The 14,860-nt window shown below is 35.3% G+C and overlaps 1 protein-coding gene across 6 annotated transcripts in view; it reads right to left on the bottom strand.

The window, feature by feature from the left end:
* Positions 1–2,384: 2,384 nt before the first annotated feature.
* The window catches only part of LOC127962466 (GRAM domain-containing protein 2A-like), a 29,597-nt gene continuing 17,121 nt past the window's right edge, over positions 2,385–14,860 (bottom strand). For 3 of the 6 annotated variants that reach the window (XM_052562034.1, XM_052562036.1, XM_052562038.1), the window contains 10 exons: positions 14,718–14,775; positions 13,172–13,244; positions 11,703–11,806; positions 11,017–11,115; positions 7,758–7,829; positions 7,592–7,654; positions 7,232–7,409; positions 5,182–5,275; positions 3,124–3,231; positions 2,385–3,041 (listed from right to left, as the gene is read on the bottom strand). In XM_052562034.1, coding sequence (XP_052417994.1) covers positions 3,038–3,041; positions 3,124–3,231; positions 5,182–5,275; positions 7,232–7,409; positions 7,592–7,654; positions 7,758–7,829; positions 11,017–11,115; positions 11,703–11,806; positions 13,172–13,244; positions 14,718–14,775 — 853 coding nt within the window. In that variant the 3' untranslated portion in view covers positions 2,385–3,037. The other 3 variants (XM_052562035.1, XR_008154591.1, XM_052562037.1) reach the window with 3 other exon arrangements.

Genomic DNA, 14,860 nt, shown 5'->3' with positions numbered 1-14,860 from the left:
AGGCACAGAGGTTATAGATGTCTATGCAAGGCTCGGCTAATTTTGTCTTTTCCTTTGCCCATAGAGAGCAGCGTGTGACCACCAGCCCCAACGCCACGGGAGAGCATGGACCCACTCTGCACTAGCGCACCGACAAGCCAAGATGCTGAACACAGGGCACCAAACCGCCTCTCAGCAACGCCTTTCACCTCCCCTTTTACCAATAAAATCCACCCTTATTTATACATACAGAGTACAGACCAAAAGTTTGGACACACCTTCTCATTCAAAGAGTTTTCTTTATTGTCATGACTATGAAAATTGTAGATTCACACTGGAGACATCAAAACTATGAATTAACACATGTGGAATTATAAATGGAATTATATACATAACAAAAAAAGTGTGAAACAAATGAAAATATGTCATATTGTAGGTTCTTCAAAGTAGCCACCTTTTGCTTTGATTACGGCTTCTCACACTCTTGGCCTTCTCTTGATGAGCTTCAAGAGGTAGTCACCTGAAATGGTCTTCCAACAGTCTTGAAGGAGTTCCCCAAGAGAGTATATGTATATGTATATATCCTACACTTTTACACAGTAAACCAAAATAGATTTGTCTGGTCATTAACCCATTTAAGGCCACCGGCAACTATAGTTGCTGCAGTTTATAGTTGTCGTTTTCCTTTTGTAAGTATTTTTCTAGATGTTATCCATGTTATATTTCTCAATGACATGCAAGCAAACAACCAAATAAAGGATTTCAAGAAGAAGAAAAAAAGGCACATTCACTTCCTTCCTGCTACATGAGGCTTTTAAGTTCCTTCCCCTACTTCCAGGAAGCATGGCGAAGGCAAATTCTCCCCCAAAAAATTAATTTTCATATTACTAATAAGTATTTTTTGTTGACATATAAACATATATATTTATCTACATAATCATGAAGGTCTCTAGAATCATCCAAACAAAACAAATCTTCCAGGAGATTTATAGTTTTTTGTATACTTAGTCAAAAGTCCAAGCGGCAACTACAGTTGCCGGTGGGCAAATAACTTTAAATACATATCATGTGGAAATGGGGTATATAACCTGTGTTAACAGGTTATTAAATCAATGTCATTGGTCTTGTTTAGTGCTTTTTCCTTTCATTATATAACACCTAAAACAGAACTTAACCCTTTAACTGACATCTACTGTATACTATACAGTAGACCTTAATTTGATAGGGAATAAATCTGTCAAAAGGAGAAACTGAGAGCGCAGCACTCCTTTCAGAAAATACACTCCCGAGAACTGCTTACATAAGAGAAAGTTCACCCAAAAATGGAAATCATGTCATCTTCAAGTCGCAAACTTATGAGTTTCTTTCTTCTGTTGAGCACAAAAGAAGATATTTTGCAGAATGTTGTTAACCAAACAGTTAAATGTGTAATTCTCTTTCACGTGTACCCTTATTTTATATAGATGTAATATTTTTTGAATTCTGTTTATTTTTTATTTAACCATTTTTAATAAACTTACTGATACCAGGGCCGTATTAAGACATGTGGTATACCTCACTGTACCTCAAAAGTCCCCCCCCCCCAACAGATATAATTAAGGTGATTTCTCAAATGTAATTTATTAACTTCTCCAACTACATACATGTAGGCATATGAGCAGTGAGCACTATATTCAAATGTCTCAGTTCAAAATGTACATCAATTCATTGACAGCGTCTATTCACATTTGCCCAAAAATAATAATAATTCTATCAGGTTTTTTACATTTAGCAGAACTACTTCTTCCTTAGATCCCTGGAACATTTTGAATTGTAGCTAAACGTCTAGCGTCCTTGTCTTTCTTTAACTTTCTTTTTGCAAAACCACTCAATTGACGTTTGTCTATTTTGATTCATTTTCTGTAGCCGTTAAAAAAAAATTACTGATAGTGATCATGTAATCTTTATTTATTTATCATTTATTATTATTATTGTTAAGTTAGTGTTCATAAACGAGTTATCTATGTTCTTTCAAGAATTTCAAGTTGATAATAAAACAATTTACGAAAAATATTTTTAAAGCTTGTGTCATGTGGTGCCCCCCTAGTGGTTGTGAATGGTTGGTGCCCCTGGGCACTGGCCCAAGTGCCCTTATGGATAATCCGGCTCTGACTGATACACAATACCCTGTTGGGTCAACTTAATGGCTGCTCTTTGTTTTTCTTAATTTTTAGGTTCATTCTGATCACCCATTCCTGAAACTTCTTATTCAGCCTTTGTATAATATTTAATATGTATTATTGTGTACAATATTTAATAAAATGCATTAATAAGTAAAATCTACATTAACAATTTTACAATTGCAAATTGTATTTTACAACAATTACATTTACAATTACAGGTTTTTAGGAATCAACAACATCACATGAAAATGCACTATTTTATTGCCCATGAATTCTACAGCTTCGAGATTTAATGTTGAGCAAACATTCAATTTGACATAAACATTCTGCCCAGGTCACTGACTTGAGTCGATTAAGCTGTGAACACATAGTAAGACTGATGATGACCTGATCACACCACATGTAGACTGAGATATGTTCATGATGCTGTCATCTAAATCCTATTGGAAGAGCTAGGACATGGCAAGTGGCTTGCATATAAATAAATAAAACAATCTTATCTAAATGTTCTGAATTAGATCCTGAGCTATAAATATTCAAGATATTTATAACCTACTGAAAGTCATTCCCCTGGTTTAATGTAGAGCGTCTGATACATTTGCCCTTATTAGGTGACAAGTGACCACAAGAAGAGTTTTTGTTGATGGAAACAGAGCCTTCAGTGTAATAAACAGGGCTTGACGCCCACATTGACATCGGGTCCTTTCTTCACAGAATGAGAACACTTCCAGTCTTCTGTTCCTAAGTCAGGCTCATTGTTAACACAATCTGAGATGTACTTTGCATGAATACATAAGAGAGTTTGTTTGCATAGTTGCAAGGTGGCCACAGAGAGAGAGAGAGAGCGCCAGCGCTGGACCGACTTCTCTGTAAAGTGCAGTGGTGACCGTCAGTAGTTACCTGTGTGGGCAGACAGACAGCGCTGGTAAATGATCTGTAAGAGCGGAGGGACTGACGTAAGACAGTGTGGAATTACATTTACCTCTCTCTGAGAGTCAGTGCAGGGTTGTTACTGAGGAAAGAGAGCTGCTGCTCCAGGCTGCAGACACGAAAGGCCAGGTAACACGACGACAGGATGAGCAGGATAATGCTAGGAGACAGATGTCAGACCTACATCAACAGCTTGCTTTTCAGATGGAAATAGAAGACCAGAGCACTGTAGCTATACGTGACTCACTTGAAACGAGTAAGAGGGATGAGATCACAGAGAGACTTTATGTGTGATCAGCTGGACACTAGATGGCAGTGTTGCGAATTTCTTTGTGATTCATAAAGGGGGAAAGGGAAATTCAACTTTTCAACATTACATTACATTATATTTTCAATAGATTTAACAACTATTGAAAATCTGCAACTAACAACTATTTGAAATCCTAAATATTGAGAAAATCGCCTTTAAAGTTGTCCAAATGAAGCTTTATTAATTAGACATGCATATTACTAATCAAAAAATATGTTTGGATGTATTTATGGAAGGAAATGTAAAAAATATCTTCATGGAACATGAATTTTACTTAAAGTGCCCCTATTATGGATTTTTGAAATTACCTTTCATGTAGTGTGTAACACAGCTCTAAGTGAATTAAAACATCCTGCAAAGTTTGAAATCTAAATGTGCACAGTGTATAAAGTTGTTGTCTTTCCAAAGAAAGAGTCATGAAAATGAGTCGTTTTAAAAACAAATCTTAAGTTGTTTCAAGGTGACGTCAAAATGAAACATTATCATATTTATGCCCGCCCACTTGTTGTGCACACAGACCCAGGAAAACTTGTACCTCCCCTCCCTCAAACACTGTGGCGGATCATGTGGAGAAGAGCTGTGAATCCGTTTGGGTACAGTTAGGGTATGTCAAAAAACTCCCAACTTATTTTCTTCTCCAACTTCAAAATGGAGGAGAAAAGTGTTGGGAGTTTTTTAGACATACCCTGTCTTGGAAAGTTGTACACAGAGAATGCATGCGCATTGCAGAGCTAGACAAGACAAGCAAAAAGTGTATAAATGTATTTTTTTAAAGAAAATGACTGATCGTTCTGTCATTTAATTTCATTTTAAAATTTAGCGTTAAACGAATCGTTTGGGAATCGTTGAGCAAAAAAGGAAAAAATAAATGCATATTTTAAGTCAATAATTTTTTTTTTGACCTTTCATGCATATCAACCTGTTGTTGGGGACTCCCAAAACCAAAATTTGAACCTTTCATTACTCATAATAGGGGCACTTTAATATCCTAAGGATTTCTGGCATAAAATAAAAATCTATATTTTGACCCATGTACTGTTGGTTATTGCTACAATAAATGCGTGCTACTTATGACTGGTTTTGTGGTCCAGGGTCACATATGATACACATAATTGTAAATAGTTTAACTGTAATATATTGTTTTAATAATTAAGGTTCTGAAAACTGATCGTGTTTTTAACTCCTAATGTATTTGGTGGGGTGTTTGTTTGAATTTGTCGTTACAATCACTATAATCTGCAGACCACAATTTGTCATCTTAATCTGTTGAGATTGTTGCTTTGAAACATTTCTTCTGAACACATCTCTGAGTGTTTTCTGAAATCAATCAGCAGACTCCACTGGTGTGTGCACATGGCTCTGTGTGATCCACTGGACAGACAGTTTACAAGCATAGCTGTTTATCCCTGCTGCACCACATAAACTACATAAATCAGGCCACATGACGATTACTGGAACAGGTGGACTGGCAAGCAAATGCAAATTTGTGAGCCCAAGTAATGAGGAAAATCTCCCCTGCCTCTTGATTTGGTCTATTTATAGAGCTTGGGGGAAAAGTTGACTTTTTACTGAAGTACGTGTAAATGTGCATCCTTTTCTTCTTTGATTTTCAATTGAAGTATGTTGACACAGTACCCACACTTCAAATTAATGGTGATAAAGTGATTTTTTGTGTTCAAAAATGACAGAAACCACTGAATTATGTGTCTTTAAACAATGCACCAGTCTCTGTAACAACATATAAGCAGGAGTGAGAGAACAAGCATGACCACATAGTAAGGATGGTCCAGCCAAACTCACAGCAGGATGAAGAATTTCAGAAGCTGGTACTCCATCTGGCCCAGTTCTGGTATCGTCTCCGTCAGGAGCATCTTCTTGGTTTCCAGACTTTGATCTGAAATGGACAGAGCATTATCACCGGATGATGAAATGCATGACACATTGATTTAAGTCCCCTTAATCGATTTTGAATTCAAATGTTTCTAATTCTGTTATAAATGCATACAGTTAGCATATTAACTACATGGAATATTCATAAAATATCTATATTATATGTGATCTACCCATAACCCTTAGCCCCAAAAATGGCTTTTAACATTACACAATCAAGCATTTAAATGTATAGCATCTATTAGTCTTAGCAGAGGCTGGTAATGTTTGATCTCTTCTTTCTAAAATCTCCTTCTGGGCTTAATCCTGTATTGCATAATGGACCGGAGCAAACAGGAGCGTTTCCTGCTTCATGTCCACACACACACTGAGAGAACCAAGCACTCACAACATGAGCAGACACATGACGTCAAACTGAAGTGATCAGCTTGTTCCCGAACAGAACAAAATTATTTAATGGACATTTTTTCATTCCATCTGAGAAACATTTGATAAAATGGGCACATGAACTGCCAGTCTGGTCTGAGAAATTAATCTGCTCATGGCTAATGCATTCCCCGCTGCAGAATTTCACCTGGCTTTACTGTCAGAAAACACGGCACAAAAATGACCCGATAATGTGCAAAGCTGGGGGATTTTATCTCTCATCAGTGGGCAGTATGTTATATTCTTGTAAAGTCATCTCATTACACTACGTTTATTTCAGTAAGTGCTAGTCTAAAATATGCAATAATGAACATTTCATCACTTCTATCCTATCATTACCCCTATCAAAATAGGCAGTGTGTGTGAGAGTATCATACTCAAATAGATTTTGATTGTCATATTCATATTATATATATATATATATATATATATATATATATATATATATATATATATATATATATATATATATATATATATATATATACGTAGTACAGACCAAAAGTTTGGAAACATTACTATTTTTAATGTTTTTGAAAGAAGTTTCTTCTGCTCATCAAGCCTGCATTTATTTGATCAAAAATACAGAATTTTTTTTAATATTGTGATATATTATTACTATTTAAAATAATTGTTTTTAAATGCATCTGTGATGCAAAGCTGAATTTTATCACATTATCACATGATGCTTTAGAAATCAATCTAATATGATGATTCATTATCAAAGTTGGAAAAAATTCTGCTGCTTAATATTTTTTCAGAACATGTGAGACTTTTTTAGAATACTTTGATAAATAAAAAGTAAAAAAAAAGAAGCTGTTTTTAAAATATAAATATTTTGTAATAACAATATACACTACTGGGCAGTAATTTGGGGTCAGTAATTTTTCTTTCTTCTTTTTAAATAAAATCAATACTTTTATTCAGCAAGGATGTGTTAAATTTATAAAAAGTTATAGTAAAGAAAATATATTATTAGAATATATATTATTATAAAAAAAAATTATTTTGAATAAATGCAGTTCTTTTTAACGTTTTATTCATCAAATATGTTAGACAGCAGAACTGTTTCCAACACTCTTAATAAATCAGAATATAAGAATGATTTCTAAGTGATCATGTGATAGACTGGATGCTACATGTGACACTGAAGGCTGGAGTAATGATGCTGAAAATTCAGCTTTGCATCATGGGAATATATATATATATATATATTTTTTAAGTATATTCAAATAGAAAACTATTATTTTAAGTTGTAATAATATTTCACAATATTACTGTTCTTTTCTGTATTTTTGATCAAATAAATGCAGGCTTGATGAGCAGAAGAAACTTCTTTCAAAAATATTAAAAATAGTAATGTTTCCAAACTTTTGGTCTGTACTGTATATATACTGTATATATGCTATTTACATGTTTCTACTAGGTGCTTTGAAAAAAAAAAAACTTTTAGAACACCATAAAAACATTACTTAGTATTACTATGGCATCCTTTTCAAAAATATCTAAATACCTTTTTTAGTCAGTCACTCACCCTCCAGAGGCTTGTCTGTCTGGAAGGGGGCGTCTACAGCACTCAGGCCGGCGGTGGAGTTTCCCAGTAAGTCAGGAAGAGATGAAGATACAGACACAACTGATGGCTTCCTCCTCCACTTCAACACCGGAGGAAACTCATCTGGTACAGGAAAAGCTTCAGGGACAGGGAACTCATCCTATCCACATGGAAATAAGGCCACACTAGGATTCATTAAGCATGAATTATGCCTGAAATTAAATATTTCATACATCCCTTTTATATGAAAATTAATTTGCAACTTGTTGTCATTGGGTGGTAACACTGTGAATGAAAATTGACCAAATGACAGAGACTTCACACTCTTTCTCTCAAACCTACCAGAGATAAAGAGTTGGGTTCCTCCATGTACTGCTTGAGGCTTAAGATCTTCTTCCCATTGACCTGAATGTCAGACAGCAGCATGATAAAAGCCCACCTGTCATTAGGCTAAAACCGTTTACATGTTCTCAACATATTAGCCCAGAGGTACGGTCTAAACTCTCACCTGTAGATGTGTGCAGATGCGTCTCAACACATCATAGACGCTATCTCTGGACAGCAGAGACACAAATACATACTGTGGGTGGAAAGCACACAAACATATTATCATTAGAGTGAAGAAGTTTAAACAGAGACTACAATACAGTACATGGTGGATTTGGCACGTTCACTTATATTCATACTAGAAAATCCAGCTACAGATGGTGTGTTTTTTAAAGGGGGGTTGAAATGCTATTTCATGCATACTGAGATTTTTACACTGTTAAAGAGTTGGATTCCCATGCTAAACATGGACAAAGTTTGAAAAATTAAGTTGTACGTTTGAAGGAGTATTTTTGTTCCCAAAATACTCCTTCCGGTTTGTCACAAGTTTCGGAAAGTTTTTTTCGAGTATGGCTCTGTGTGACGTTAGATGGAGCGGAATTTCCTTATATGGGTCCTTAGGGCACTTCTGCCGGAAGAGCGCGTGCTCCCATATAGCAGAGCACTGAGAGGCTGAGCAGCACAGACATTTCACTGATCAGAGACATTCACTGATCAGAGCGAGAGCGTCGCGAAAAGTCACAAAGGAAGTGTGTTTTTGGTTGCCAGGGCAAGACAACCCTGCACAGATTACCAAAAAAAAACAGCATTAAGGGACCAGTGGATGGAGTTTATTTTTACAGAGCATCAACGGAGTTGTGCAAGTGTTTTTGTTTGTTCCCTGCATTTCGAAGATGCTTGTTTTACAAACAAGGCCCAGTTTGACGACGGATTTGCGTATCGTTTATTTCTTAAGGATGATGCAATCCCAAGGAAAAAGGGTCACGATCGTGTGTTGGAACCGCAGGCAGTGAGTAAACCTGCTTAAAATATCTCTGCCTCCTTGTTAGTGCGTCCCCTCCCATGCCGGAGACCCGGGTTCGAGCCCCGCTCAGAGCGAGTCGTTGCTGCTGCTGCTCTCGTTCAGTTTCAGCCTCTGGATCTGATTCTGGATCATAAATAAACGGCTGAATCTGACTGTAAGCCATGGTTTGTTTTGGATGATGGGTTTTCCCTCACGGTAATGTCAGAGCCTTTAATATGTTTTTCAACAGCTCTGGGTAATGTCACAGCTTCCACATGCTCTCAACGCAAAAGCTTACTCACGCTCGTGATTCTTTAGCTCCGCCCACACGTCACGCCTCCAGCCGGTCGTGTTTTTCCGGGAAAAATCGGTACAGACTATCTTTCTCTTATGAAAATAATAAAACTAAAGACTTTTTGGAGTTATGAAGGATGCAGTACTACTCTATATGTAGTCAAGATTAACAGGATATTGAGTGAAAACGAGCATTTCACCCCCCCTTTAAACAAGTCGGTTTCAAACTAGTCCAAGCTGGTCTTTAGATGCTTAATGGTGGAACTATGCTGGAAGATCTTGGAGCTTCAAAAAACAGCTGACATGCTTCAAAACACAGCTTCTTTATGACCATAAGCTTGTAAAACCATGTCATTTCAGCACCTTTAACTCTCTGGTCATGCACCTAAACCAGCATGGACAACACTCTTCAAAATATAGTTTCCAAAAGGGGATTTTCACAGTAATGCCAATATAAAAGAAGCATATTGGATTCCCTAAAGGTGGTTTCAGTGAACAGTTCTTACATATAATCTCACTACCAGGAAAAGGATCATATTTTTTGAGAACATTAAGGGTACATGAAATCCAATCTCATGAGAGACAGAGGCTTTATGGATAAGTACAAAACAAATGCATCCTTCAAGTGGAGTCGAAAAATAATGAAATTACGTGCACATGAATGACTAAACAAATTCTCTAAAATACCTAACTTTTGCATGCATGTTCACATGAAAAACATTTGAAAAGCATGTTTGCATAGGGCACTGGTAGCAGTGGAAATTTTGCTTCCATTTGAAAAAATGCAAATGAATTCATTATTCATGTATAAATAATACAAAGAATCAGCTATGTATAATAATGTACAGTATATAGGTGGTGTATAAGAGATGTGGCTGTATTCACTTGCCTTTAAACCTGCATAAACAATTGCCAGCATTCAAACTTTATGATTTAGTTATTTTGTATCCTTAACTTGAATGCATAGTAGTGGCTGCAATAACAACTGCCTAGGATTTTACCAGGTGCACTTCAAAGCAGCTAGTTATTATTTTTCACAATGGCCATTTTGTTCTGCATTCACTGTACAGGAAGTAAATTACTGGCTTAAAAAATCTAGAAATACTGCCTATTCACAGGAGTTAACACTCAAAGCAATGCCCAACAAGACTGCATTCAACTGCTATATTCCACAAGTTCTTCAGTCACGAAGCCTTTACTGAAAAGAAGTTGATGCTTAGTCCACGGATACAACCAACGGAAAGAAAAATGACACATGAAATGTCAGTGAATTTCCTCTAGAGATTAATAAGAGTAAATGGAAAAGAAATCAAATCTGCAATCACAAGACCTCAAAATGAATTCAAACATTTGCATTGTGCACTTTTAAGACCAAATTATTTGCCCCATGCTAGTCGTATTTATATCTGTATTCTCTTGCTATAGTCTCTCTAAAAAATGCTGGGTTGTTTTAACCCAACTTTGGGTCAAATACGGACTAACCAACCATTAGTTACAATTTTTACATGAGAGTTTTACCCCAAAAGTCCACATTTGACCCAGAGTTGGGTTGAAATAAACCAGCATTTTTTTTAGAGTACATATCTTATTTGTGTCGATTTTAATTTATTGGAAATTCATAAGAAACATAAAAATGTTTAACTTTTTTTTTTCTCTGTTTCAGTACTAGAGAAATCAAATAAGACACAAACTGTGCACAAATTTGCCAAGATCCTAGAATCTGCAAACTTTTCAAGAGATTTCAATCTCAAATGTTTCTCATTAGAATTCTACAAGACCAAATTATCTGAGCTATGTTATTCACATTCATTTCAGTCCATTTCTATTTATCACCAAGAAATTCAAGAAGAAACAGAGACATACAATTTGATCTCCATTAAGTCGCCTGAGCTGTGAAAGCGAAATCACTTGATCAAACCACCAAATAATAATTCATAAATACCATAATATCTGATAACAAATCAGTCCTTTGCACTGTCTAATGGTGTTCCTTTCTAAACCAGTCTTATTTTGCTGACTTGAATCAACAAAACGCCATAAATGCTGACAGTTGTGAGATATGCTGACTGAAGACATAGATTCTGATAGTGCCACAGCATATGCTGACTAAGCTTTGTATTTCAATCTCCTGGTGGAAACGCACCTTCTGACTGCTGTCTGTGGTGATGGCCAAGCCATTAGGAACCAGACCTGCTGTCTTATGTTTCTTCACCAACCGCACGGACGCAACAGGAATGGCCACCTGAGAGGCAAGAGAAAGTGGCAGAAAAAAAGGAAGAAGTTCCTTGTTTCAGAGTCCATCTTAACTTACAAATTCTTGCACACAACATTTTCCCTCACAAGGATGGAAACTGGACCAGCTAAATCTAATTACTAAATAACATGGTGCAGAAAGAAACGTTACGCTTAATTCAGCACAACAAACTGCAACGTGGCCTGCAGCCAAAAGTACAAAAAAAAAACCCACCAGTCATTCTATGATCATTCCTTACGAACTTGTACATTTGTTCTGTGTGATTATTCCTATTGAGTTTGTTTTGATGCAAAAATTGTACTACCTTATTAACCAGAAACATGTCTGTTTTGTGTTGTTTTCTGGGGCATTCAGACATTTCTGCAGTTAAATTGATACTTTCACAATGTACTCAGGTATTTATATACATGCCTTAGTTCTTTTGCTGCTGTGCAAAAATTTAATTTGATATGACGTTCAGTTTTCAAATTAAATGTTTAAAAAATTGCTATATTTTCTACCACAAATGGCACCTTTTTCCTGGGCATGAACTTTCTAGACATGTTTATAATCATCGGCATAGATGTGACGCTCACCTTGATGTCTTTACCAAAGAGGTTGGCGTAGAAACACAGCCAGTTTCGAGAGATGTAGAGTCGGCCTTGTAGCAGGATGTCTCGCAGCAGAGCACAGGAGTAAACTAAAGGACGGGGCATAAGTGCACTTATACAAGAGATCTGCAAGTCACGCAAGATGATACTGAACAGCATCAAATTCTGTTTCACTTGAACTAGCCCAAAGCATCTTGATATCAATGTCAGACGGACTGCAACAGCATAATATCACCAAACACCAAGATAAAGATGAACATGAAATTAATTAAGGTCCAAATGACTGAAAATAGGGGTAATTTAATCCTTGAAATAAATGTTTAAGGATTTTAAAACAATTGAAATATATAATATAATATAATATAATATAATATAATATAATATAATATAATATAATATAATATAATATAATATAATATAATATAATATAATATAATATATTCATCAGGTTTAATGCAAACTTGTGTTCATTTTCTTTAGATTTGTTATCAGAACTAAAGAAAAAAATCTAAATTAATGTGCATTTATGTACATAAGCATCTTATGGCAGTGTTATGCTGATGAAAATATGGTGGATTGATTGATTAATATATTTTAAACTATATTTGATTATAAAATAGTTGTTGTGAAAATATAGCTATTACATATAGTGTTAAATATATAAAATAATTACACTTGTATATTGATAATATAATATAATATAATATAATATAATATAATATAATATAATATAATATAATATAAAATAATATAATATAATATAATATAATATAATATAATATAATATAATATAATATAATATAATCATCAGGTTTAATGCAATCTTGTTTTCATGCGACTCCAGGGTTGCTATCAAATCTAAAGAAAAAATCTAAATGAATGTGCATTTATGTTCATAAGCATCTTATGGAAGTGTTATGCTGATAAAAAAAAAATCTATAGATAGATTCATTGATTTATATTTAAACTATATTTAATTATAAAATTGTAAAAAGCTATTACATAGTGTTAAATATATTATATAAAATAATTATACTTGTAAATTGATAATATAATATAATATAATATAATATAATATAATATAATATAATATAATATAATATAATATAATATAATATAATATAATATAATATAATATAATATAATATAATAAAAAAAGCATGATATGAAGCATTTTTAGTAATAGTTCATTAGTGGTACATGTATTATTAAATATTATTATTACAAATGTTCAGACCATTGCCCATCTCTGTATGTAAAGGACATTTTTATTAACACAGCATGTGCACCATTCTGATTTTAAATAAATGAAACTACTTTAAAGCAACTGCAAGACGTTTCTGAGGAAGCTAGATTATCTGATCATTTCACAAGGTCACATTACAAGGAACGGCAAGATGCAGCAAACTATTACGTAAGAGGATGCAGTGGAAGGAGAGTGATAACAAACTTACCTTTCATCAGGAGCTCTTCTTTGGCAACGCTCTGGAAAAGCTTGTGGTACTGCGCATTGTACTTGCTGACGGTCTGTGAGGAAGCAGAGGAAAGAGAAATCAGCTGCTTCGCACAGCTCTTCTGCAGCCGGGCTCTTTCTCGTAAGGGATGTGAGCTCTGCACCAAGCTGAGCATGCTGACACGACACAAACACTCCACACCAACCGAGACGCAGCCTCGCAGATACCCCGTTCCTCTCCACTGTCCCGGGACACAAGAGCCAACTTAGCTTCGTCCTCTTCCTGTGAGCTAACACAGAATTTCTTCTTTCTTCAGAAGCGTCTCTCTCTCTCTCTCTCTCTCTCTCTCTGTCGCTCTTTTCACTGCCCAATCACGGACATGCAGCAGAAACACCCACTGCACCTTGACGGAAAAACTTGTGGGCTTGTTTCTAGCACATTTGTCTTCAGCAGCGCTCTCTCACTCTTGCTTCCTGCAGCTCAGAGCGTCTCAGAGCAGACCGATGCACAACAGATCATTAGGATGATGGATGTTCATTACGTAGATGGGCTGAGCCAGTCCAATTTTTAACCCTGCTTTTAACTACACTGTCTGTTATAAGCTGTAATAAAAGCAATGTCTTAATTCTATAACCATGGCTAGGGGCCTGGAGGTGTGACGGTATCTTTCATCGTGCCACGTCACTTTTACTCAAACATCCTGAGTAGCAAAGCTGTGGTCACAGAATCTACTGTAAAATCTATCAAATTACTCTGTGATAGGCACCAAAATACATTTTTATGATTTTAATTTTAAAATAAATGTATCGTTGGCAAAAATGCTAGTCAAATGTTCCTGGAATATTTTCATACGCTGACATAAATGTGTAACTTTGCAGTAATTTTACACAAATAGTTATAAAGAATTTTTGAAGTAACACTGAAATATTATCTTGTAAAACATACTCCAATTATCTTTGTTTTATTTAAAACTTCGAAAAAACTTGTTTTAAAGTGGTTAAGGTGTGTAGAAGGCTAGGACACATGAGTGACACACTTATCCACTAAAAACTCCATGAATGCTAAAAATAATTGCAAAAATGCTGTATGTGGGGTCTTTTCCACCTCATGACAACTAAAGATATGTTTATTGCTCAGAAAAGAGCACTGGATGTATACAGAGGTTTTGTTTATCAGATCTCAGTCTCAATTTGAACATAATAATATTGTGTTGTTTTTTTATGTCCAGAGGACAAGGTTTAGCTGCCTGCTGAAGTAAGTCCATCATCTGTGAGTAAAACACATCTTTCTCCAGTTGTACGGCTGTACGGCTCTTCTTTCTTAGTTTTTGCCATGAAACAAAAGCTGAGGACATGGGGAAATACTTAATCTGATAGAAAATGTATTATAATACTTACAAATATGTAATGTATGTTCCAATATACTTTATTTTTTATATTTACATCCAGACCTTTTTAAATATGGTTGAGTGCCAAACTGTTTTTCGGGTCACTGTATTAATAGGTTGGACAAAATGATTTTGAACTGTATGTCATCTGGTACTTACAGATCCACGGTAGCATTTCTTGACGTCCTCGTATGACAGATCATCGATTAGATGCACCCTGCGATACAGAAAGAAATATGTAAGAGGATCTGGAAAAATATTAATCTGGAAATCCAACATGATGCAGTTTAAATGAGAATGCA

This window comes from Carassius gibelio, chromosome B7 (assembly GCF_023724105.1).
Source record: "Carassius gibelio isolate Cgi1373 ecotype wild population from Czech Republic chromosome B7, carGib1.2-hapl.c, whole genome shotgun sequence".
NCBI classification, from domain to species: domain Eukaryota; kingdom Metazoa; phylum Chordata; class Actinopteri; order Cypriniformes; family Cyprinidae; genus Carassius; species Carassius gibelio.
Note: the sequence above shows the minus strand (reverse complement) of the source record. Positions and strands in the feature narration are given on the sequence as shown.